The sequence below is a fragment of the Lissotriton vulgaris genome, chromosome 2_1, assembly GCF_964263255.1.
Source record: "Lissotriton vulgaris chromosome 2_1, aLisVul1.2, whole genome shotgun sequence".
Lineage (NCBI taxonomy): Eukaryota > Metazoa > Chordata > Amphibia > Caudata > Salamandridae > Lissotriton > Lissotriton vulgaris.
The window spans coordinates 1236820101-1236844900 of record NC_141687.1 but is presented as its reverse complement, the minus strand read 5'-3'; the positions used below and the strand labels follow the sequence as shown (position 1 = coordinate 1236844900).

The 24800-nt window shown below is 43.0% G+C and overlaps 1 protein-coding gene across 1 annotated transcript in view; it reads right to left on the bottom strand.

Moving 5' to 3' along the window:
- The window catches only part of LOC147732424 (uncharacterized), a 2559122-nt gene that overhangs the window by 1109711 nt on the left and 1424611 nt on the right, over positions 1-24800 (bottom strand). The window contains exons 70-71 of the mRNA XM_086954262.1: positions 24297-24443; positions 5843-6007 (exon numbers count right to left, since the gene is read on the bottom strand). Of these exons, the coding sequence (XP_086810388.1) occupies positions 5843-6007; positions 24297-24443 (312 nt within the window). The remainder of the gene's footprint in view (positions 1-5842; positions 6008-24296; positions 24444-24800) is intronic.

Here is a 24800-nt window from a genome sequence, read left to right as displayed (position 1 = left end):
CTAAACATATCTGATGATTTAGTGCTGGAATACTGCAAAGAACTGTCTGACCAAGTGCGTTCTATCTCTCACCAGGTTGGGGAAGATGCCGTCGCCAGACCGGCAACTCCAGCACATGATTTGAACCCAGGGGATTGGGTTGCCCTTAAGAAACATACTCGAACATCTTGCCTTACACCCAGATGGAGTAAACTACGCCAAGTAATTCTAATTACCACCACAGCAGTAAAGTGTGCAGGAGTTCCACACTGGATCCATGTCAGTCACACAAAGAAGGTGACGCAAGCTGATGAAACTGAGGCTGAAGGTTGCGCAGCTGAAGGGTCTCAAGAGATCGATCCTGAAGTAGCTGAAGAAGAACAACCAAGCACCAGTCAAGATGATTGGATCCCAATAATTGACATACCTGCAGAATGTGTTCGAACCAGAAGTCAAGCTTATTTAGACAGACACAGTGATAGCAAGGATGAGACAGGTGTAGAACAAGATACTCAGGTCATTGAAATCCGTGTCAAAAGTGATACTGAGGAGGACCAGATAGGGAAAGATCAGGTAATTAATACTCCACCCAGAACTCCTGAGTCTGAAAAGGGACAGATAGAAATTAGGGCGGAAACTCAAGCGGAAGAAGATCAAGAGTTCGAAGAGCTTGAGCAGGACCAGGTAGGAATAGACAAATGTGTTAAGGACGATGAAAGTGAAACAGATAAAAGACAAATCCAACAGATTCCTGAACAAGGCCAGTTTAGTAACCAGGCAGAAGAAAACGAAATAAGACCTGAAACTAGTCAGATAGAGAGGGAGGAAGAAGACACTGAAATCAATGTGCCACAACTGAGCGAGAATAAAAGAGCATTCGAAGAGGGCCAGAGCACAGTACCAGTTAAAAGACTCAGAAAAGGAGACAAATGACCTAGATATGTCAGAAGACTGAGACTGCGTTTAAAGAAAATTAATGAAGAGCCTGAACAAGTGGATGAGGTAACAAGTCAAACTGATCCACCTGTGATACAACCCAGAAGAAGAAGTTCACGACTAAAGAGACTTAATAACAAATACAAGGGCCCGAGTGGACTTGCATTGTTTTGGAAGAGTTTGAAAACCTAGAGATAAGTGACGAGACTGATGAAGAATTGATTGCTTCTCGAACTACCGAAGAAGTGAGACCCACCTGAGTATTGCCCAGGGGAAAGACTGCGTAAAAGTTTCAAAGAGGGGTTAAGACTCCTGTAGACCAAATGGCAGATTCAACTGTTAACGGAAGACCGAAAGGAAATTGTGTAAGAACATGCTGCAAAGTATGTCTATGTAGTGTAGCATTAGTACTTATACTTTGGATAGGACTAACCATAACTATTCCTTACATGATGAGTAAAGATACTAATTTGTACCCTACTAAGCCAGTGACAATGGACACCGAAGAGTTGCAAACGAAAGATACACCACAAAGAGTAGATACACAAGAGAAAGCACTTAACCTTAGACAAACTAAAATAGACTTAGATGCACCAGATGATGCTATGTATGTATGAAGCTGCCTACTTCAGTAGCTGAGGGTGTGATGTACCATCATTTGCCACTAACATGTGGAATTTCCTGTAGTATCTTAGCTAGCTTATTTTAAAAGACAGGACCTTTACAGTATTATTATTGTAATTCAGATATGATATTTTCCGAACTTCCTGTACGTAGAAACCTAAACCCTGTTCACACTACTAGAGATGTAGCACGCTATATGGGTGAATATTTTCTAACAGTAGGAAAAATAGATATAGGTGATGCACACCGAAATAACTTAACTTGTCTATTACATGAAAAGGAAAAGATATTTCTAAATATAGTAGAGAAGAGAGAGTTTTCAAAGCAGAAAACCCCTTAATGGGCTGAAAGTATAGGGAGCACCTCAAATGGTGGAGCTAACGCTGGATTTCGAAAAGAAGGGGAAACTTTGTCTTCGAAGAGAAATGACTAGTTATTATAACAAAATATTCATTGGTTCCAGTAAATGTGAGCATAATTATAAGGGTTGGGGTTTCAAAGATGGGACAGAACCTGTGTTTCCCGGAATTTATTATATATGTGGGAACAAGGCTTATTTCAAATTACCAGATCACTGGTATGGAAGCTGTTATTTTGGTATTGTCTTTCCAAAAATATACCATGTGGATAAAATTACTGGAAGCAATAAAGAAACTAACGGATTAGTACGTAGCAAAAGAGAAAGTGTCGGAAAAATAGTAGGTTATATTTTTAGTGCATTGATACCTACAGTGGGAGTGGCTCTGAATACACACAGAATTTGCAAATTGTCAACAGTAGTAGATCGGTTATCAACTGACACTGCTGGAGGTTTCCCGAAGGTCAATACCGAATTGGTTGCGATCAGATCTATGGTTTTACAAAATCGACTTGGTCTTGATATCCTATTGGCAAAAGAGGGCGGAGTCTGTAGAATGTTGAAAGCACAACATTGTTGCACTTACATTCCAGACAAAAGTGTTGAAATTAAGAAGTATGTGAAAAACATCACTAATTTGGAAAGAGAGCTTAAACCACTGGATGCTGATAGTGCCTGGAAGAGACTGACTGATGGTCTCTCCTCTGTAGGTAGTTGCTTTTCTAATCTAGGTTAAAGTCTTGTGAGTAAAATACTGATGCCAATGGCGGGGATAGGGTTAATAGTTTTAGGGATATTAATTTACTGCAAATGTCGAAAACACAAGAAGAAATATTCTGTGAATCAGCAAGGGGTAAAAAGAAACATTGAAGAACTAGAGTTAGAGGAAATGAATAGCCAGATTTATAAAAAAATGAAGAATTCTCATCCGATCAGAAATAATGAGAAAAAACAGAATAGAACGTTTGATGAGATTCAAATGAATGAAATGTGAAAAGTTGGCATCTGTTTCATTAATTTGTGATGATATAAAATATCATCAAAGAGGGGATTGATGGAGCAAGGATTCGCACGTAAAGCGACTTGCTTGTATCATGAGCCTCAAATAACCCTAACTACTTAATCAACATGTTCGTCTTACTAAATCCTTTATTTTTCCCTTTGACATGGGGTATCCGAGAAAATCTTGCTCATGTGTTTTCTAATCCTAATACGCTTGCATCTAAAATGGCTGCTGCTACGCAGGAATTTCTACTGCACATGCGTCTGTCATACCCACGTGACATGACGTACTCGCAGCTTTGGAGCGAACCTTTTCGCATATGCAAACTAGTGCTAAAATGGCTGTTCTGTGTTCTCACATGCGAGAGGCTTGCATTGCTGCTTTCGCTAAACTGTTAGTTTTGCTTAATCCCAATGCTATAGTTTATATTACAGTAATGGGTATAGTGTAGAGATTCATGGTATACAGTGTAATCATTTATTATTGTGTTCTAAATTGCTTCCTTTTACTTTTCATGTATCGTATTCTTTGAGCCTGGGAGGTGCTTACTACTCCATTTTGGAAGTCCTTTCTGCGCATGGCACCCTGCAGAGGGAAGATGAACTCTGCGGCATTGAAACCCAGCCAGATGGCAGCAACAGCCAAGATGCGCCTGGGAAGACGACCTGTAACCCAGCTAGAAGAAGCTGAACTGTACTGAAAATTGTTATATTGTATTCAATGTTATATTCACCATTGTTAACCAAAAGGCATATGTCATGAGAACCTGAAATTTAAGGGGCGTGGACGGAATTTGAATAAGGAGACTGAGAAAGTCCAAAATCTAGGTGGTGTGATGACCTGTCCTCCTCCTTTGTTCAATCAAAATTGGGGATCCTTACACTTGCAACATTGGGGGGTGGTACACTAACCTGAAAAACAGTATAATTGGCGTAGGTTTAGCTAGAGAAATTGTCCAACTTGTCTGATTAGCTGACCTGTCACTGACCCAAAGCACTCAATAGGTGACTAAGAGCAGAGAGCTGCGGAGTATTCTGTTGGGAGGTTCGAAAACCCAATCGGGGTTTTTGGAAAGTGAAAGTGCTGGCGAAGTACTTTACTGGTGAAAGCTGTAACCCAATCGGGGTTTTGGCAGATTCCTTGCAGAGAGGGAGTAGCGCAGGCGTTGCAACCGAAACTGTGGGTGCTGGTCTTAACCTTTGATGGTCCGGTCCTGATCCAAATTCTAGGGTTATCTTGTCTTGATTGTCCATGAGCTGCAACTGCTTGCCTACTGGCACTGAAGTCTTTGGGGTTTCTCCTGTCCTTTCCAACTGACCCGTGGCCAGGGTTGGTCTTCACACTGTTCTAGGCAAATATAAATCTGTGTGGGTGATTGTCTTTCTAAATCGCGTCCTTTCTTTACCCTCCCAGAAATTTGCAAAGCTTTGATTACATATGTTCCTTTTCTTTCCCGTCCCTTGGTAAATTAGATTTTCATGTATTACTGACTATTAGCGTGTTCCACTTTTATCCCACCTTTAGTCAATACTGAATTGTTTCTATAATAGTATATGTTCCTTTTCTCACCCTCACTTTAAGGAGATAAGCTGAATCTAGAGTATGTTTCAATTTTCCCTTCCCTATAGTTTATTGTGCTAATTCTGAATTCTTGAATTGCATAATTGTGTTCCCTTTTCAAACTGCCAATGAATTACGAAAGTTCTTGGGTTTAGTATATTCCCTTTCTTTACCCTCCTTTAATCAAGTTGCGAAAGCCTGTTATCTAAATTTAGTATGTTCCTTGTTTCCACCTTCCCTTTATTTCAAAGCTTCTAATTGGTTGGCATAATCTATCTTATTCATAGCTATACGCTGTTTCTAATTTTGGTTATTGATAGTCTAATTGCGTTTAACTTGTGGCTCAAGACTTATGATGATGATGATTAGATAAAGAGTTTGAACCTACCCTGAGTCTGTGGTTATTATATTATTACAAATGTTATGATATTTTGAAAGCCTTTCCCTTAACTCAATTCCCTGATTCATCGTGTTTAGGTATCTAGTGACAAAGATTAGTAGGTTACTGGTATAGGAATGAGAGGTTAAAATCACAATATACTGGTAGTAGAGTGTGAGTTACCTAAATAAATGTTAAGGTATACGATTTGGAATTATGGGCCCAGGTGAGTATTGGTAAAAATTCTAGTTGGGTGACCTACGCGCTCTATCAGTATTATCCCTCCCACGTTTATAAATTGGAGAGCTAGATTACTAGCCATATATATAGTATGGATATAGCAGTTTATAGGCTGAAAGGCCGCAGGAAACAGGATATGGGCAAGAAGCTGTGGGTGTCAGTAACAAATTGGATTGGAGAGTAATGCCGTTTTTTTCCTTTCCCTATTTTTTGACCCAGCAATTAGTGATATCTGTATTGCTCATAATACCTAGATGTGTCTGGCAAGTCCTGATTATTTTTGCTGTATGATTTGTCATAACCATTGTTATTGTTAAAAAATATTAAAAAAATTAATTTAAAAAAAATGAACGAAGTTTGGAGACTGATGCACCCAGAGACAAGAGACTCCTCATTCTATTCATGAGTTCATTGCTTATGCAGCAGAATAGATTTCTCTTCTGTAATTCTGAAGCTGGGGGAAACTTAATAGACATCAAGTACCTGAGACACTCTTATGACCACAACCCCCTTAAAATGTCACAAATATGGGGGAGAGCCCAGCTGACGATATCCACATGGAGATTCCCAACTGAGGCGACTCTAGATACAACATTTATAACTAGCATAAGTGAGAGCATCAACCATTATTTCACTGAAAACGAGGGAAGAGCAACCGATAATACAGTTAAATGAGTCTGTTTGTGTAATGTATGTACCATTGCAAACTTCATTCAGAATTAAGCATGTAATGTTATAACATATGCTCATTAAATATACACACCTGTGGCATTGTTCAAAGTTCCCACTGGGCATGGCCGTGGTGATACAGTTCCTTCTGGGCAGTAGTGGCCTAAAGGACAAGGCCCATTGAGCGGGAATGTGTTCTTTGACTGCGGGGTTGCATCTGTTGCTCCGCCTGCACAATAATACCCAGCCGCACAGGGACCTAGAAAAGAGAATTAGTCACTATCACTTAGGAAATCACAAATACATTTGATAAAACTCCTTAGAATTATAGCACTGTTAATGTACAGAAGGAAGCTGGCCCAAGTACATTGAAAGCAGTAACAGGTCAAACAATGATCAAGGTCTCACAATTTTAAAATTACCAGGAAATTCATACAGACTACATTATAAGTAAAAGCCATCAATATAGCATGATGGAATAACTGTAAAATCTCTAGAGCTCAAAGTTATAATTCTGATAAAAGGCAAAACATTTCCACCCCTTGGCCTCCTACAGAGGCATGGGAAGTGTGGGGGGGGGGGGGGGAGCTGGAGAGGTACCATCTGGGAAGGATAGTCCAAGATCCCGATTTGTATTAGGCGCCAGCCAACTTTAAGGTGCAGAGACTGCATATGCAACATCAGGACAATTCCCAGATGGATGGATTTTGACTCTGACATAAGTGGACAGATATGGTTTCTCAAGATGGTGAAGACAACTATTCCAAAATTTGGCAGCTCCAAAACGTCTTACCGTTTGCAATGTTATTCCCACTCTGTTGTTAGCTCTATACCTTTGCCCAAAAAAAACCAAAGATGTGAGCAACAAAGTTATTGGGGAATTCTACTACCCAAAACCCCACATTATTTTCTAATGAATTTTTTACAGAAAATGAAGAAATAAAAAAAAAATTGGAAATGCACAATTCTCCTTTCTGTACTCTTGTGTCTTCCCTCTGAACAAAGCATTAAGAGAAACAGAAAAGAACGACACATGAAAACTTTTGAAGGTAATAGAATTCCATGAATGGTACAGCAGAGCTTTGTGAATTCCAAAACAAATGGAAATCCCCACAGATCATAGGCTTTCACTTAGACCAGCTGGGATATCATATTCCATTGTGAGTCGATCCCTGACAAACTGTTCGCTATCACCATATCATACAAAACACAGAGTGGAACGGGTCACTTAGTGCCCAACAAAGCACACTTTTCAATCTCTACCATAAGATCTACATGAAAATATTATTGCATCATCCTAAAATATGGAATGAAGAGGGGAATCGGATTCCAATAAAGCAGGGTGGTTTTAAAGAAGGGTAGTCCACAATAGATCATTATTTTAGCCTCTGGGCGATGGTTTGTATATCGATTAAACTAGGGAGTTTGGGGGGAGTGGCCGCTTTATACTAGCTTTGTTGATTGTTCATCTGCATTTGACTTGGTAAACTGTGAAAAGTTGTGGAAAAAATTAAAACCCACTAGAGGTATTTTGGGAATTTTGAGAGAGTGCTGCACAAATATTTGGGCCAGAGTAATAGTGGACCAAGGGGGAATCCTCTCAAGGAAAGTAAATACTGAGAATGGTGTGCACCAGGGTTATGTTGGCCTCAACACTTATTGCATTGTATCTGGCTGATCTGCCTTAAATATTACAGGTTACACATTTTTTTTCACTCAAAATTAGGGGGCTATCACATCCAGTGCTTTCTTTATGTAGATGATTTAATAGTCTTAGACAGAACTCCCATTGGCCTTAAAGGAAATCAGCAGAATTTATATTTATTACAGAAGTAATAATTTAGTAATACATTTTGATAAGACTAAAATTAGGACATTTGTCAAAAAGCAAATGGGGTGTGGGTGGACCATTGGAAATACTCCGGTAGTAGTAGAATACAAGTCCCCATATCATCGCTCTGATCACTGACTCTTTTTTAAGCTGTTGCTTGCATTAACTCAGTGCCATATAACTGCTTGCACCAGCACCCAGTCCCCTTCTTTCCAATCACTGGCTCTTCTTCTTCAGTCCTCTTCTTTTTTGCTTCTTGATCCTTCTTGCCGATGTGTCATCATGGACAGTTGGCAAGGTTTTGTGTGAAGCCCAGCTCAGTATCTGAGTGTAAACTTCTCATCCAAGCATCAGTGCAGCTGAGGAGCGGCATGTGTTACTGTGCTGTATGTTCCTGTATGAGTCATTGTGAGGGTTATGTGGATGGGATTGTGATTCAATTTAGTTTGTTGAAGTGCTTGCTTTATGGTTGATATGAAACGCATTTGCTTGTTTCCACAGGGGTTCAAATTTTTTGTGCTTGAAACCAAGATGTGTGGTGAATTCCGTTAATTATTGACTTTTGAATGGTGGGCCATTGTCCATGTTGAGGACTTAAGGTATTCAAAAGACACACAATTGATGGAGGAAATGTAGAACAAATCAAAACATTCATCCCCAGTTCAGTGATCTGCCTTAAATCCATCATTATTTTGCTCACCATGCCACCCCAGTTTAAACCTGTCCTTATGCAAATTAGTCTTGACCCTGTGCCTCATTGGAACAGTCCAGGCCGAACTGCCAAGTCTTGTCCTTCCTGGACCAGAAATAAGCCTGCTAGGACCGTTTTAGGTGTTTCACCCCTCATCAGTCAGGATAGCTTGAATCCAGTGGCACAGTGAGCCCGGGACCCACGCCTGGGCATACCCGGCGCACTTAGGGCGAGAAAGCAAAAGTCAAACAATTGATGGACGGAATGCAGAACAAATCAAAACATTCACCCCGTCAAGTGATCCTGGTTAAATCCATCATTCAATTGCTCACAATGCCACTCCAGTTTAGACCTCGCCATATGCAAATCAGCCTTGACCCTGTGCCACATGAGAACAGTCCATCCCGACCTGTCAAGCCAGGTGCTCCCTGGACCAGAAACAAGCATCCTAGGACAGGTTTCTGGGTTTCACGCCTCACCAGCCAGGATAGCTTGAATCCAGTGGCACAGTGAGCACAGGACCGATGTCGTGGCATACCCGGCGCACTTAGGGCTGGGTATGTTCATCAATTGTTCTTTTTGCATTTGTGAACCCGAGGTGTACCCAGACGTGGGTCCCCTGCTCTCCATGCCACTGGTGTCAAGCTCTCCTGGCTGATGAGGGGTGAAACCCCAAAACTGGTCCTAGGATGCTTGTTTCCAGTCCAGGGAGGGTTTAGCATTTCAGGCTGGACTGTTTCCATTGGGCGCAGGGTCAAGACTGAGTTGCATATGGCTGGGTTCAAACTGGAATGGCATCGGGAGCATACAAACGACTGATTTAGGACCAGATCTCTGAACTGGGGTGGATGTCTGACATTGTTCTGCATTCTGTCCATCAATTGTTTTTTTTGACTTAAGGTATTCCCCACACTGGAAATATGTTATCCAGCACCGGTATGACAACTTTCGTGCTAGAGGAGGTCGGTAATTTTACCAGTAGAAATTGAAAGTATACATCCATGGCTAAGTGCATATACTTGAGTGACTGCAGTTGATCTAAGAAATCAGCAGCTACATATTTCCAGATGAGATTTAGGAGAGGAAACATGTGTATTGGTGGTGTATGCATTTTCCTGCTAACTGGTTAGCACTGCGGCAGGTTCGAAGTGTTTCTTCAACCATTTGGTGCAAGTTGGTTAACCATACTTTTCTAGATTAACTTATTTGGGGGCAACATTCCTCTGATGTCCTTCATGAGCTAGGTCAAAAGTGTTTCTTCACAAATTGTTTGTCTCTGAGCTTGGACCAGATTCAGATGTCCAGAGTTCATCTTTCACGTAGTGTAATGTGTTCAGTACTTGCGTGCTGGGTCCCGAGGTGTAATCTAGATGCCACCACTTATTTTTTTATTCTCCTCTTGGCTTCCTTTAAGACCAGGTCATGACCTGAGTTGTATCAGATTGTTCTGAGCAGAACAGACAGGGGACTTGCCTGATCAATCATGAAATTGACATACTCTTTGTGGATGTTTTGGTTGACTTTGTAGGCTGTGGTTGCTTGGTCAAGGGACGTCTGGGTCGTTGTCATATCCAGGGGGTATACACCTGTTACAACGCAACTTTTACAACTACCTACCATTACAACGCAACTTTTACAATGCATACCATTACAACGCATTGCGCTGGGGGGCGCTCTAGGATAGGGAATAAGTATAATTTACTATCCAACACCTTCCCTAGTGTCCACGGGGACTGGAGTTGGAATAGTAAATTATACTTACCACTATCCAGCACCTCTAAGCGCTATGCGTTGTAATGGTATGCGTTGTAATGGTCGCATTGTAATGGTAGGTAGTTGTAATGGTATGCGTTATAACGTCATACATCCTATCCAGGGTTATGGACTATTAAATACATGCATTTCTGCGGATGATGTCCCCATGCACAGGGCTATCTTGGCCTTTGGCTTTCCAAAGAATATTACCAGTGACTGGTAATCTGTAATAATGACAGAATGGTTTCCATAAATGAATATGTAGTAGTGTTTGAAGCCCACACCATGGCCAGACTCTCTTTTTCATGCTGATAATATGTCATCTCAGAGGATGCTTTTGCCGTCATTATGAGTGGTCTGCAAAAAGCCCAGATTTTCTCCAACCTCAGAGAGGAGAGTAGCAGTAACTCTGATGGTGGGGAAAATATGAGTCATTCCAAGTGGAACACTGCAGGACCCTTAGAACTGAGAAATTGCTGGGGTAATCAGCAATTCAGAGTTCATAAAGACCAGTGACCTCATAATTTCGATGAGGCTGGTAATTGCTATTACCAATACCATTATTATTAAGAGACCACTGGTAATGAAGGCCTATGTGTTTCTGGTCCATCCCTCTCTTCTGTTGTGCTAGTATGGCTATTAGTCCTACTGAGCTGGCTTCCATCGTATGTTCTTTTTTGAGAGTGGCGTCAAAATAGGAAATGTTGGTAATGCTGAAGACTTTTTTGATGGTTTGAAATGATGCTGCACAGACCTGAGGCCTCTCAGATGGATGAACTTGCTCTGTGAGTGCTGTCAGTGGATTGCTGATGGTTACATAGTGTTTGAGGTATCGCAAGCAGTAGCTGGCTATTTCTAAAAATGACTATATGTTGCTAACATCCTCGAATGCTATTGCTTCATAAGGCACTCTAATTTTGCCCTTAAGTGGGTGAATATCTGTGTTTTTAAAAGAAGTGTCTGAGAATGCCATGAGGACTGGGGTCATTTGTCTCTGATGTCCCAGGGCACCCCTACTATGGCACTGAATACTGACAAAGCATTCAGCACGTGACTCTCGTTGGTAGCGATGGTGTGCAGCCACAGGCTTCTCAGGAAGGCTAGTGTGGGAGGATAATAGGCTCAGCACTCAACTGACACCCAGCAGTGGAATAACCTGATTGTCTAACCCAGTGTTATCTTTGTAAAACAGAAGTACTTTAATACACAATAAACTTCAATACTTCATACTACACAAAACAAACGCTGGCCACGTATGTAAAGTTTTGCTGCAACAGATGCACCTGACTTTATGTGTTGTTATTCTGTGAGCATATATATATATATGCCAATTAACATGACAACCAAAGGGGGCCCCATAAACGATATGGTTCAAGACATCGCTCTTAATGGAACCAACGCGTACACAATCAAATGGGCGGGGATGGACACAGCCATGTTAACAAGGACACTCTTAAGTAACCATAAAGATGAATTTGTAACCTACCTGGACCATAAGGCTGCAGGTTCTGACATTCTCAATTAATTCCAGGACATAACAAGGGCAATAAGGAAGAATCTACTGAGAATACATAAAACACAATATAACACCAACAAAGGCTGGTTTGATACTAACTGTACCAAGGCCCTTGCAGCTTTAAACACTGCCCTGCACAGACAGCCTAGAGATCCAGCAGAGGTGAAAAGGGAAAGGATTGAATATAGAACAATGATAAGAGATCATAAGGTGCATGTAAAAAAAGAATTATGGCAGGCACTCCATAAAGCATCTGAACTAAATGACAGTAAAGGTTTTTGGAAGGCTGTTAACGCCCCGTTCCTGGCACCCAAGGGTGGCCCATCAATTGAATCAACAATTGAGGAGGATTAGTGGGTAAAACACTTCTCTAAACTATATAGTCATAATACTGACACAGGCCAGGGTACGGATATCACAACAAGCAATGTGAACTATTACCCAATAGATATCGATATCAGCGTGGGCGAGGTGTTACTGCCCATTAACTCGAGTTTGGGGGGGAAGGTCCCTGGCCCTGATTCTATTCCCATAGATCTATACGTGCTACGCCCCTGTTATGGGGCACCCTATTAACCACTGTCATAAGGGCATGCTGCAAACAGGGATTCATCTCTACCTGGATCGAGTCTATATTAGTTCCAATCTTCAAGAAAGGAAACCGCAACAATCCAGCCTGTTATAGGCCTGTGTCGTTGCTGGCCTTTCTCACAAAGGTGTGATCTCAGAAATCCAATATGAATTTCAACAAGGTCTTGGAACAGGAGAGCAGGGCCTAAACCTGAGTTTGATTTGGGGAAGTATATATATGCCAAACAGGGAAACTTTTTCTATCCTTTGTTGATTTGAGTTAAGCGTTTGATTATGTTAATCATGGAAAGCTATAGAGCACATTATTGATCATGGGTGTTGAAGTTCAGCTTATTAACTTTTTAAGACAACCATATCAAGGATCAGAGGCCAGCGTCCGTAATGGCAGGGCAGGCGAGCGCACCCCAAATTTCTCAGTAAGGAAAGGGGTCAGGCAGGGGTGCGTGTTAGCCCCCTTTCTCTTTACATTGTACATAAATGGTCTGGGTGAAGTATTGTCATAGGAATGTCAAGATCTCCCTTGCATAGGTAAACGCTCAATTGGAGTTTTAATGTATGCAGATGATGCAGTTCTTGTATGTCGTACACGTAGGGCTGCAGAAAATTGTTACAAGGTTTGTAACCTATATGTCCAGTATGGCCCTTAAAGTAAACATTTCAAAAACATACGTTATGAGGTGCTGTAAACCTAGAGTTAAACGTTGCGACATCGTTATTGACAATAAGAAATTTGAATTTACCATTTTTTTTCCTATTTGGGAATTGTTTTTTAAAAACAGTGGTTCATGGGCAAATGCAATTACCATGAGAAAATTATTATTTGCAAAAGCTACAGGTGCGCTTGTCACTTTTGCAGGAAAGTTAGGACAGCGCCACATATACAAATTGATAATAATTTACAAAGCCAAATGTATTTCTACGGCAATCTACGGAGCTGGTATATGGGGATTTGCCAACGTAGACTCACTGCAAATCATAGAGAACAAGTTCTTAAGATAACTGCTGGCAGCCAGAAACAGTACAGCGACGTGCATTTGCCACGCTGATTTGGGAAGGCCTTATCTGTCAGACCTGATCAAAATGCAACCAGTGCCATTGTGGTATAAAGTATGGACCAGTAAACCACCGGCCTTAATCAGGATATAATCAATGATTGCCTTAATATGCAGCGAGCAAATCACATTCTTTGGCTGAATTATGTCAAAGATTTTGTGGCCAAGGTTGGCTGGCCGGAATATTTCAGCAATCCCGAGTGCATCGGCTCCATTACCATGAAAGACCTAAAGACCGCTTTTGTGAAGCTCTTGGAGACGGTCAGATTTCAAAGTAATAATGACAAACATTCTGCCATATAAAACTAACTACTTCTGACGCAAATAGAGATACAGCCATACCTAACGTATAAACAATGGAGTTATGAAAGGATGTTACTGACATGATTTAGACTGGGCAATTTTCATACCATGTTTATATTCCCAACTGTGAATGACTGGATGTGCACGTTGGGCTTATGCCCATGTGATGATCTATCTGCCCAGACCACCATTCACATAATTTGTTTTGTACATTTTACTCCTTATTAAGGAAAAAGTGGATCCCGCCAATTTTTTAAGTGCTAGGCCTTAGACAATGCCGACCTGCCTTCTGTAAATTACAACTCCTAGATGATGAAAGATTCATCGACCACATAGCCACGTTCTTGAAAGGAGTTCTACGTTGTAGAAAAACTATGTAAAGTTTTCCTCCCCAAATATATGAATCCCTGTGTGTCTTTTAAGTGCGCTAGCTAATATCCTAAGTATTGTGGCAGAAGTAACTACTAAAATGTAAAGTAGGAAAAATGAATTATATCCTTTGTATGACTTATTGTATATTTTAATGTAATGTAATGATGTCTTGTAAAGCGCTTGAATCACCCCACATGGGGTATCTCTGCACTGTAGACCGCTGGGGAACCTGTCCTGGCTTTCCCTGTGAGATGGTCCCTACTGGGTATCTCCAAGGTGAAACCAGGCATCCCCAGCGTATGTGGGGGGCCGTTGTGGAGATGAGGCAAGCTAATGCCCAGAGTTGCAGAGTGTGATTACTTGTTAGAGTAGGCACCGAGGCGAGAATTATCGAGTCCGCGGACCCTGGTCCACGACCCTGCCACGTCGGGAATTGAACTCTGGTCCCGGGCCGTCCTCTGCTTCCGGGTCTGCCGCCTCTAACCAGTGAGCCACACCACTCCACTTAATACGGTTTTAATGTTTTATAATGTCTTGTGCTTTTATGATTGAAATGTTTTAATCAAATAAAGCTTTTTGAATTTGAATTGTATATACATATATACATAAATAAATACTGTATGTTACACAAATTGTGCCTATCTGAGTGAATCAGCAGGTACAATTTTGGAAACCCCTGGCCTGTACATGTGCACAAGATGGAGGTGAGATTACTTTCCAAGATAGCAGAAGTGTATTGCTGACATTCATGAGACTAGAGTGAGGGGACCTAGACACCGAAGTGGAGTAAAAGGAGACAAACTCCCCTTAGAAATTAAATGAGGCCCAATTTCTGCAGAGAACTGTTGATTAGGCCCCATAAATACTGCAATTTGTGAATTAGTAGGGGTCAAGGGTGTGACTGCAATTGATGTTGTCAGAGTGTGAAAGGTCCTTTAGAAAGGGGTTGGCCTTTTCTTTGTCTCTGTTCCTGATTATTCCAAGGTGTGGCTATGATAGCCAGGTGCAGATTGTTCACACCTCTTTGTAGCTCTTTGTGGGTATTCCAACTAGGAGTTGACTCTTCTGTGAGAAGCATCATTCTAGATAAAGGCTGAGCCTGGCAAACAGACTGAGAAGGACATATAAAAAGAACTAGCCCACACCAGTTCTGGAAGCTTTGGCAGAGAATGCCCATCCCCTGCCCGCTTTACCTGTATGAGAGCTGGAGATGTTGAATTAAGCTCAACCCTGGCGGCGATACGCAAGTGCTTCTGATGGATGACACACCCACTTCATCCTCACTCCAAGCAGAGTTCCCCACTGTCTTCAGTTACCAGATTGGGAAGATGTGCAAGTTCTCCCACAAGATCGTCCTAAAAGAGGGAGCGGTACCGGTCGCCCACAAAGTCAGGACTGCCGTGAAGCGGTACAGCTAGAGCTCAAGCACCTAGAAGACAGCGGCATCATCAAACCGATCGAATGCACCGAATGGCTCGCACCTCTGGTTGTGGCGCTCAAACCAAGCGGGAAGAACTGCCTCTGCATCGATCTTCGCAAACTCAATAAGAATATCATCGTGGAAAAATTTCCGTTACCAAAAATCAACAAATTGCTCGCCCAGACCAAAGGTATCAAAGGGTTCTCTACCATCGACCTTAAAGCCGCTTACCACCATGTGTCACTCCACACGACATGCCAAAAACTTACATCCTTCATTACACCCTTTGGGTGCTACAGGTTCAGACGCATGCCCTTCGGGCTCGCCTCTGCTGCGGCTGTCTTGCAAAATTTTATGCACAAGCTGCTTCAAGGGGTCCACAGCGCCCTCTACTTTGAAGACGACATCCTCGTCATGGGGAACTCCAAAGCTGAACATGACGACATTCAACACACCGTCTTACACACGCTGGCAGCAAATGGCCTCACAGCCGAATTAGAGAAATGCAAATTCGGTCTCGGCAAGTTCACATATCTGGGGCACAAAATCAGCGACACGGGCATCATCCCCAAATCAGCGAACGTGGAGGCCATCATGTCAGCCCCATCTGCGACAACCAAAGACGACGTTTGCTCATTCCTGGGCCTGGCGGAGTTGTATAGTAAGTTTGTCAGGAACTTTGCAACGAAGACACAAAACCTACGCCAACTACTCAAGGAAAGGAACTATTTTGTCTGGTCGGAGGAAATGGAAGCAGAATTCTCAGCCACCAAACAGGACATCTGCAAGGTGGTTACTTTACATGGGTTCGACGGAGCTGCGTCCAGCATCCTCACCACGGACGCTAGTGACAAAGGACTGGGAGCGGTCTTCTTCCAAAAGGCGTCCGATGGCACAGACAACTGTGGGGTTCGCGTCATGATCCCTCATCCCCAGTGAAGAGAAGTACAGTGTAATTGAGAAGGAAATGTTAGCTGTCGTCTGAGCGATGAAGAAATTTTGCCAATACCTCTGGGGGTCAAGATTCACACTCCGCACCGACCCAAACCCCTGATTAAGGTTCTTACATCCAGCGGCAATGTGACTGCCACACCACACATCGCTAAAATGACATTGCGTCTGTTGGACTTTGTCTGTGATGTGGAATACATACCAGGCCCGCAAAAGAGAGTGGCGGACTTTCTGAGTCAAGCAGCAGCTATGGAAGCCCCCGTCACGTCATCGGAGTGGGAAGAGTACAGTGTTGCCTTCATGACGGATCATGAACACACATCAGTGCCCAAGACTGGGAGGAAGCCTACACGCAAGATATGGAACTCTCCCGGTTCAAGATATATCTCACACAAGGCTAGCCGGAAAAGGGGCACATCGACAGGAACCTCAGAAAATACTGGGAACTCCGCAACGAACTCTCCATTGGCAAGGATTCTGTTTTCCTGCTACGAGGGGACAAGGTGGTGCCCCTGAAGGTGCTGCACGACCGCATTCTGCACATCAACAATGAAGGCCACCTGGGTATCGTGAAAGCCAAAAGGTGGATAAAACTACTTTACTGGTGGCCAGCCATGGACAATCAAGTGGAAAGGTTTGTGTGGGACTGCGCCCACTGCGCCAAAGCGGACAAAACGCTGGTCACCATGAGGCCCCCCCATGAGCGAGTTCTCCACTCCCAACAACCCCTGGAAAGACCTATCCATCGACATTGTTGGCCCGATCCTGGACACCTGGGGTACACCAAAACACCTCATTGTTGTCGTGGACCGCTATTCCAAGTCGCCAGAAGTGGAAATTTGCGACTCAGTAGACTCCGATTCCATCATCACCTTCCTCACCAACATCTTCCTGAGGGAGGGCGTCCCCAAGTCCATCACCAGTGACAATGGTCCCCAGTTCACGTCGACCAAATGGACGGCCTTCACCAACAGAAATGGAATCAGGACAAAGCACACCCCGGTTTATCACCCAGCCGGTAACGGCCAAGTGGAACGTTTCAACTGTGTGATAATGTGCTCGATCCAATCAGCCATAAGTGCTGCAATGAACTGGCAATCCGAGGTCAGGAACACGGTACAGGCATACCGCATCACTCCCACCTTGACAGGCTTCAGTCTGTTTAAGATCTTAAAAGGCAGAGAACCCTTCACCAGGGACATCACAGCATGGATGACAATGGGAATTAAGAGCAAATGGTCTCCAGCCAGTGTCCGCAGCAACATAGTGAAGGCCCAAAGCATCTACAAAGCACATTATGACAAAAGGAACCAGGTGTGGGACACCTCATTGGCAGAAGGAGAATGGGTCAGATTCACAAAGGGTCAATCAGGAATCAAAGGAGACAGCAAAATCAGTGAGCTCCTGCGGGTGGTGGAAGCTTACACCCACTCTGCCTTGTTGAGTAATGGCAAGGTCTGGTCCCAATCCAGAATGGCCAAGTGCAACAAGATCCTGCATTGGGGGATGGGTGACAGCGAACCGGGATAAAGCCCCAACGTAACAGGAGCGGCCGCACCCCCTACAGACCATGCGGGTGAGACCGGACCAGCCAGCATGGAGGGACAAGCACCTGTACAAACAACGCCGGATCTGGCCAGCCAGGACGCCGATGATGGGTGAGACACTCAACGCCTGCCAGAGAGATCAAGAAGAAGGCACAGGGTCATACGGCCCCCGCGGAAGAAGAGAGCAAGAGACCAGAACGCACACCCGAAGGGGCCGTGCGGTGAAGCTACTGAAACACCTCAGTGACTTTCGCTTTCGCTCTCGCTCACTCTTTCTTTTTTTCCCACACGCCTGTGGGCACCGCTTCAGTTGTTAATTATTGTTAAGAGGGAATATATGTAGTATGCGGTCTAGCTCCCCGTAGTCACATGACCCAGGTGAGGTATCACGATGGGGCGTGACGCGGTGGGCGTGAGCAGAGCGGCGATTACAAGAGACTGCAGAGTAGACCGACTCTCCCCTTGATAATTATAACTTAAATAAAGTTACGTTTAACGAGCCCCATAGTCCTTGTTCAACCCCACAACTTCCTGGCTCTTTTTTTAAATGACGTCTATGATAGGGGTCTTGCCCTTTTTTAAGAGGGCCATCCCTAATTTGCAGGTCTCATATGACTCTTTCTGTAGCAGTTGTCTTTCCTTCTCTAAAATGACTGCCGCTCTCCTAGCATAACACTTTTTTGATGTGCCTCCCACCTCCAGCAGTGTGAGGCACTGCTGCTCTCTCCTATTGTTGGCTCATGGCACTCTGGGGCATATTACCAACAAGTATCGATATATATCGCTAAATAGGCTTAGCAACGATTTTTTTATAGCTGCCTATCGCTGGATATATTAGCGGAGAAAACATGCTATTAGCAACGTTTTTCTCCATTGTGCTAAAATATCCAGCGATAGCGGCAAAATGTGTGAATATCGCTGAGAATACAGCGATATTCACGCATTAGCGACGAAATGCTCTTAGCCATGTTATCCACCTCCCATTGGATAACATGGCCTAGAACTGGTCTGGGCAGGTGTTAGTATTTGGAGATATTCACGCTTAGCGCGAATATTTCCAATGCTACGTCTGCCTTGCTAATAGGCGATAGCGATATTAGCGACTGCTTTCAGTCGCTAACTGGTTGGGTACGCCCACTTTGCATGTCATTAGCGATAAACAACGCTGACATGCAAAGCGGGCCCCAAACCGTTTGCTATCGCCTAAAAGCTGTCTCTAACATCAGTTAGCGACAGCTTGCTAATAGGGTGATAGAATTATCGCCGCTTAGCGGCCGAAAACGGCCACTAAATCAGCGATAATTGCCTATCGCCCCCCTTGGTAATATGCCCCTCTGTTCTTTTCTGTTAGCCCCCTCTGTGAGTGCTGATGATTGCAGACACTCTCCTACAGAGTAAATAGGCTCCTCTTGCTGCTGGTCTAAGTGCCTGTATACTCTAGTGGCTTTTATCTAAACTAGCACTCAGGAGAGTCTTAACAGCATTATAGGCCCGGGGCAAAGCAGTGCACTAGGCCGTGCCTACACAACCACTCACAGGAATGAAAATGTTTAATGGTAAATCAGTGTTAAATTTTCTCACCTGGCCCTATGGTACCCTGACAATGCTGTTTTCTTACCAACTAGCTGACTAATTTGGTGGTTGCCCCTTAGTCCAATATTTTTTGCACCATTACACTGTTCATAGGCAGAGTCGCCCTTAATCACTGCAACCATTAGTCCTGACTCTCTGGTGCCCCTATATGACAAACACAAAAAAGGACACTCTTTCATTTTGTAGACAATAACCCTATCATATCTAAAATTATATAGACGGGTCAAAAATACTGGCTTTTCAAAACCTAAGTACCTCTAATATGTCATATTATATTCAGCATTGCATTGGAAAGTGGCTTTGGCAGGGTTGGGGTATTTCTACATTCAGCTATGCAGGGGGCTTCCTTCACAGGTAAGTTTTTTTCTTTAAATAAAAAAAAAGAACTATGCCACTCTCACCCTGTCAAAGCCTCAGTTTCTCAACAGAACACATAAAAAGCCTATTGAAAGAACAAAAAACCCTATTTTGTTGAATTTATACACACTGCTCTTTTAACTCGGGTAAGTACTCTATTTAACTCATAACGCTGTCTCTTATCCACTTTCATGTCTCTTCATGATTGACTTCAACGTTCCTCCATCTGTGCAATGTCTCTTTTCTAATTCAATGCTCAGCAACTATCTAATGTCCATTCCCTTTTCTGTATGATTAATTAAGTCAGTTCGCAATTTTATCAGCAGGGGCATATCTTGGTCAGTAAGATTGGGGGGGCGGGAGCTTCAGCTTTCCTGACAATCATGCCGGCATTATATAAACAAAGAGAGAGAGAGAGAAATGTCAGGTGAAATTCGACAGACACCTCACCATATCCGATTGAAAGTAGCTGCACCGCACTATTCATTAGAAAATACATTAGGGGGGTATTACGCCCCAAATACCCCCCTGAAGCTACGCCCTTGTTTATCAGGTTTATCAACTCACATGTCGTAGATGTTAAATGTCGTATACTTGTAAAGCACACAGCTGCCCCAGCAAAGGGGCGTCCCGGCGCTGTATACCGCTGGGGAACCCATCCTGGCTTTCCCTGTGAGATGGGACCTCCTGGGCCTCTCCAAGGTGAAGATAAGCATCCCCAGCGCTGATGGGGTCGTTAGTAGAGATTAAGCAAGCTATTGCCCAGAGTTGCTGAGTGGGACCCATGGTTGGAGTAGGCACCGAGGCGAGAATTATCGAGTTCGCTGACCATGGCCCAAGACCCTGCCGCGTCAGGAATCGAACCCTGGTCCCGGGCCGACCTCTGCTTCTGGGTCTGCCGCCTCTAACCAGTGAGCCACACCACTCCACTATGACTTCCTTTTCCTACATGATGTTTTTTTCATCCTGAGGTGTATCCCTTCCTGTCCCTTTTTAGATCTCTCACTCTGCTTCTTCTGCTCAGCAGTGCCTCTTTCTTCAAGAAATACGATATCAGTATGGAATCTTTGTCCACCCTACATATAGTCTCTCTCTAGCCTCGCTTCTTGATCTGGTGTTGTTTTCATTTCTTTTCTCACTTAAGTTCAAATCAAATCAAAACGAGCTTTATTCAATTTTAAGTAATACAATAATAAAAGCATACATACAAAAGAAAAACTTCATCATCTAATATCACAATAAAAATACATTTATATACAACAGTCCGCCCGGTGATATTGGTACGTTCATGGTGTACATATAAACGTGTAATACTTCCTTTAGATAGAATTTCCAGTACACTTTTCCTGTAATTCACTATTTGATAGCTTTCCTAACCCTTAAGACGTTCTTCAGGAATCCCGCCAATGAACCAATACAATAAAAACTATCCAGCATCTGTAAGTATATAAAAGCAGGGCGACATTGCCTTCAGCCTCCCAGTTTTAATAGTGGCTTTAACCATCTTAGCCTTTCGGTGGTATAGAATTTGCAGAATAGAATCACATGAATTGTGCTTTGTTGTGATGCTTTGTCACAAGGGCATCAGCATAATGCCCTCGACCAGTCATTGATAGTTGGATACGTAATTAGGTGATGAAAGGTCCCAAACCTAAATCTTGTCAGAAGGTATCTGTCGTATCAGCTTAGGACGTGTTGCAAGTATGGTTGAATATTACACAGGATTGTAATCAGTTGGTGGTGGATCACCATGGGTTTGTTAAATTCAAGAGCTAGCCTGGTGTCTTCTAAATGAGATATAACAACTCTTTTAAACTCTTTGCGTTTGATGGCATTCAAGCTGTCGGGCAAGGTAAAATATTCAGGATGGCCAATATCCTGCATAAAATTCTCAACATATTTTAGCCATAACATTTTACGGGCGTTATCTAGTTTCCTTGCATCCCTCATTATGTCTCTATTAAGGTCTCTCTGTGGTCCAAATTCTGTGCCACAAAAGAACTGGCTGGGCCTTGATCAGGTCAGAAATATATGTGACTCCCAGCTCGGAGTGACAATTAAAAACTGGTGCACTATTAGGAAAACTTAAGAGGGACCTCAAGAAGGCATTTTCCGTACGCTGGATTAAAGTGCAGTCTTGGAATCTCCAGATTCCTGCCCCATAAATAGCTATACTCATGCATTTGCGCAATATATCCTTAGCAGGATTTCTAAAGGCCTTTGCCCTAATTTTTTTTAGAGAAGTTGAAAAGAGCCGCTATCGACTTCATGTAAAGTAAAGACCTAGCCTAATGGCTGGTGCCCAGGATCCTGTCCTGTCAAAGAGCGCACCCAGGTAGCTAAATGAGTGGATAGTTTCTACATCGCTCCCCCCACCTGAAATTTTCTAGTCTTGTTTTTCGTTGTCCCACATGACATCACAAAGCTTTTCTTGGCGTTCAGTTTCAGGCCAAGTCTATCCATAAAGATAGAGTAAAAAGAGAGTGCCCTTTGTAAACCTACTTGGCTGCGGGCCATGAGGACAGCGTCGTCGGCATAAAGGAGGGATACGACTGGGCGCAAATTTACATATGGCGGGTCCCTAGTATGTGACACCAACTCCTGTTCCAAAGCATTAGTATATGAGGAGAACAGGAGTGATGCCATCACACATCCATGCCTTACACCTTGTTCTATTTTAAATGGAGCAGTACACTCACCCTTGGTTCCAAAGCGGACCTTTGCAGTGGCCCTGGTGTATAATTGTTTTAAGAATTGGATTAAAACAGGGTCGACTTTTAATTCATTTAAGACCCTCCCATAGCTTTTTGTGAACTACAAAATCAAGGTCTACAAAAGCCAAGTAGAACTTCCCTGATTTGGCCTTTGAATATTTACCAATTAAAATGCTTAAGTTTAAAATCTGCTCGTTGGTTCCTAATCTGGCTCTAAAACCATATTAAATGTCGCTTCAAACATCATTTTCTTTGGTCCATCCCTGCAGACTATCTAGGATAATCCTGTCTGCCACCTTCATCAAGGAATCCAGCAAAGATATTGGGCGGTAGCAGGCAGGGTTCTCTCGATCGCCCTTTATAAAAATGGGTACTATAATAGATTCAGACCATGTTTTAATGAAACCTCTCTCACAACATGCATGTAGTACCCTAGTTAAAATAGGGCCCCAGACCTCCATGTTTGACTTGTAGAGGTCAATCGGTATCCCATCAGGGCCAGCTGCCTTTCCACTCTTGCTTGCCATGACTGCGGCATTTAAGTCCTGAAGCGAGATATCGAGTTTAATAGGTATAGAGGATTGGTCAGCACTCACTATTTCATGCCTCTCAAGGATACCCTCATTGGACCTCTGTTTTGGATATATGCTATAAAAAAAATTGGTCCAGGTCTGTTCACCGGTAGCCATCTCGATAGCTGGTACATCGATTGAATTGGCAAGAAAGGGTGCGTTAACTGATGCCCAGAATTTCGCGCTATCTTGGACTCAGCAGATTCACTGAGATCTTTCCAGGCCTTGTCTTTCAACTCAGAAATCCTATGTTTCTTTGCTTCATTGTACAGTTTTCTGCATGCCCTGATCTTGGCCGTATCTTTCATCTCGCACTGTAAGGCAGTCTTTAGATTGGTATAACTTTGAGTTCAATTTTTATCGAACCAGCCTTTCTTCGTGTTAGAGGAGCCTTTATGTTCTTTAAACAAAGTATTTCTAACAATCCCTGTAATGTTGTGAAAGGCAGTTAAAACCTCATCGTGTGTCGGGCTATCTCCTAAGCATATTAAGATGGGGTCTAGTGCCTTTGTTACTATTTCTGTGCTCAGTTTCTTAGGGTCCCTGCTTCCTCAGTGGATGGCAAATCTGTTTCTTCTTCCCAATTCGATATCCTGCACCCATGCTATTTTATTTCCATTGCTCTTCAACACCAGGCTTGGGACTTTTATGTTCACGCTCAATGCCAGGTAATCACTCATGACATTGGTGTGAATGTCATAAGCTTTCATGTGGCTGGCATACCGATTTGGAATAATGATGAAGTCGATAGTTGCTTTAGCCCCTCTCCCTATGAACGTATGCCCAAACTCCACTGCGGGCGTGCACAGACGATTAAAAATCCTAAATCATATTTAAACATAACTTCATTAAACAGCTCGCCCTTAGTGGTGTGTTGAAAATTGAATGATGGTTCGTCATTATCCAGAGTTAAGCCGCACTTTTAATATTATGCTTTGAGTCCGAGTAAGCGATACCTCCACCTAGCTTCTCTAATATGGCTTCCAGGTGTCCTATTTCAATATTGTTATGGAAATTGAGAAGGAGCTGGGCATAATTGTAATCCATCTGTATTAGAACCGTCTGAAAGTAGGTTTCAGAGCTAACCCTCTTACTCCATTGTGTGGCCAACTAATTGGAATTAAGTTAAGTCTATATGTCTTAGGGGTCTGGCCCCCATCTCCTATAACACCACTAGATGTGCTCTGCAACAGGCCTGTTTCCTCCAATCCACATCGGTCTCCCCCCTCCTCCCCTCTTCTTTAACTTTCTTCGAATACTGCCATCCCAGGCCCCACACTTACCATCAGTCTCCTTGTTACCCTCCCCACTGCAAAACTGTCCTGCTGGGCATTGCTTGCATGCAGCCAGAGATAGTGCCCCCTCCATAGCATTCATGGTTCCTTGAGTGCAGGGAAGTGGGGCAGCTGTCTGTGCCGGGCAAAAGAAACCTGGGAAGACAAAGATTCATTGTCATTGATCAGCCTTTATTTGTGTTAAGTTTGACACTTTGTCTTGAGAGTTATTACCTTTAAGATGAATGAGGTCAGTAGGTATTAATTTGTAAAAGAAAAAAGATAAAATAGTGCAGTGGCCAATATTGTTCTTAAAACACAATGCTGAGGCTCCCAAACGTCAGATTCTGAATTAAAAGGGTACCAATGGTAATTCCATTGTTCCATTCCATAAACAAAAAGTGATTCCACCTCATATCGCTTTCTTCCACCTCCCTATATTGCCTGTCTCTTTATCTCAGTCTTACAAGTTCTTTCCAATCGCTCCTCTAATCCCTTGTTAACCTTTTCATA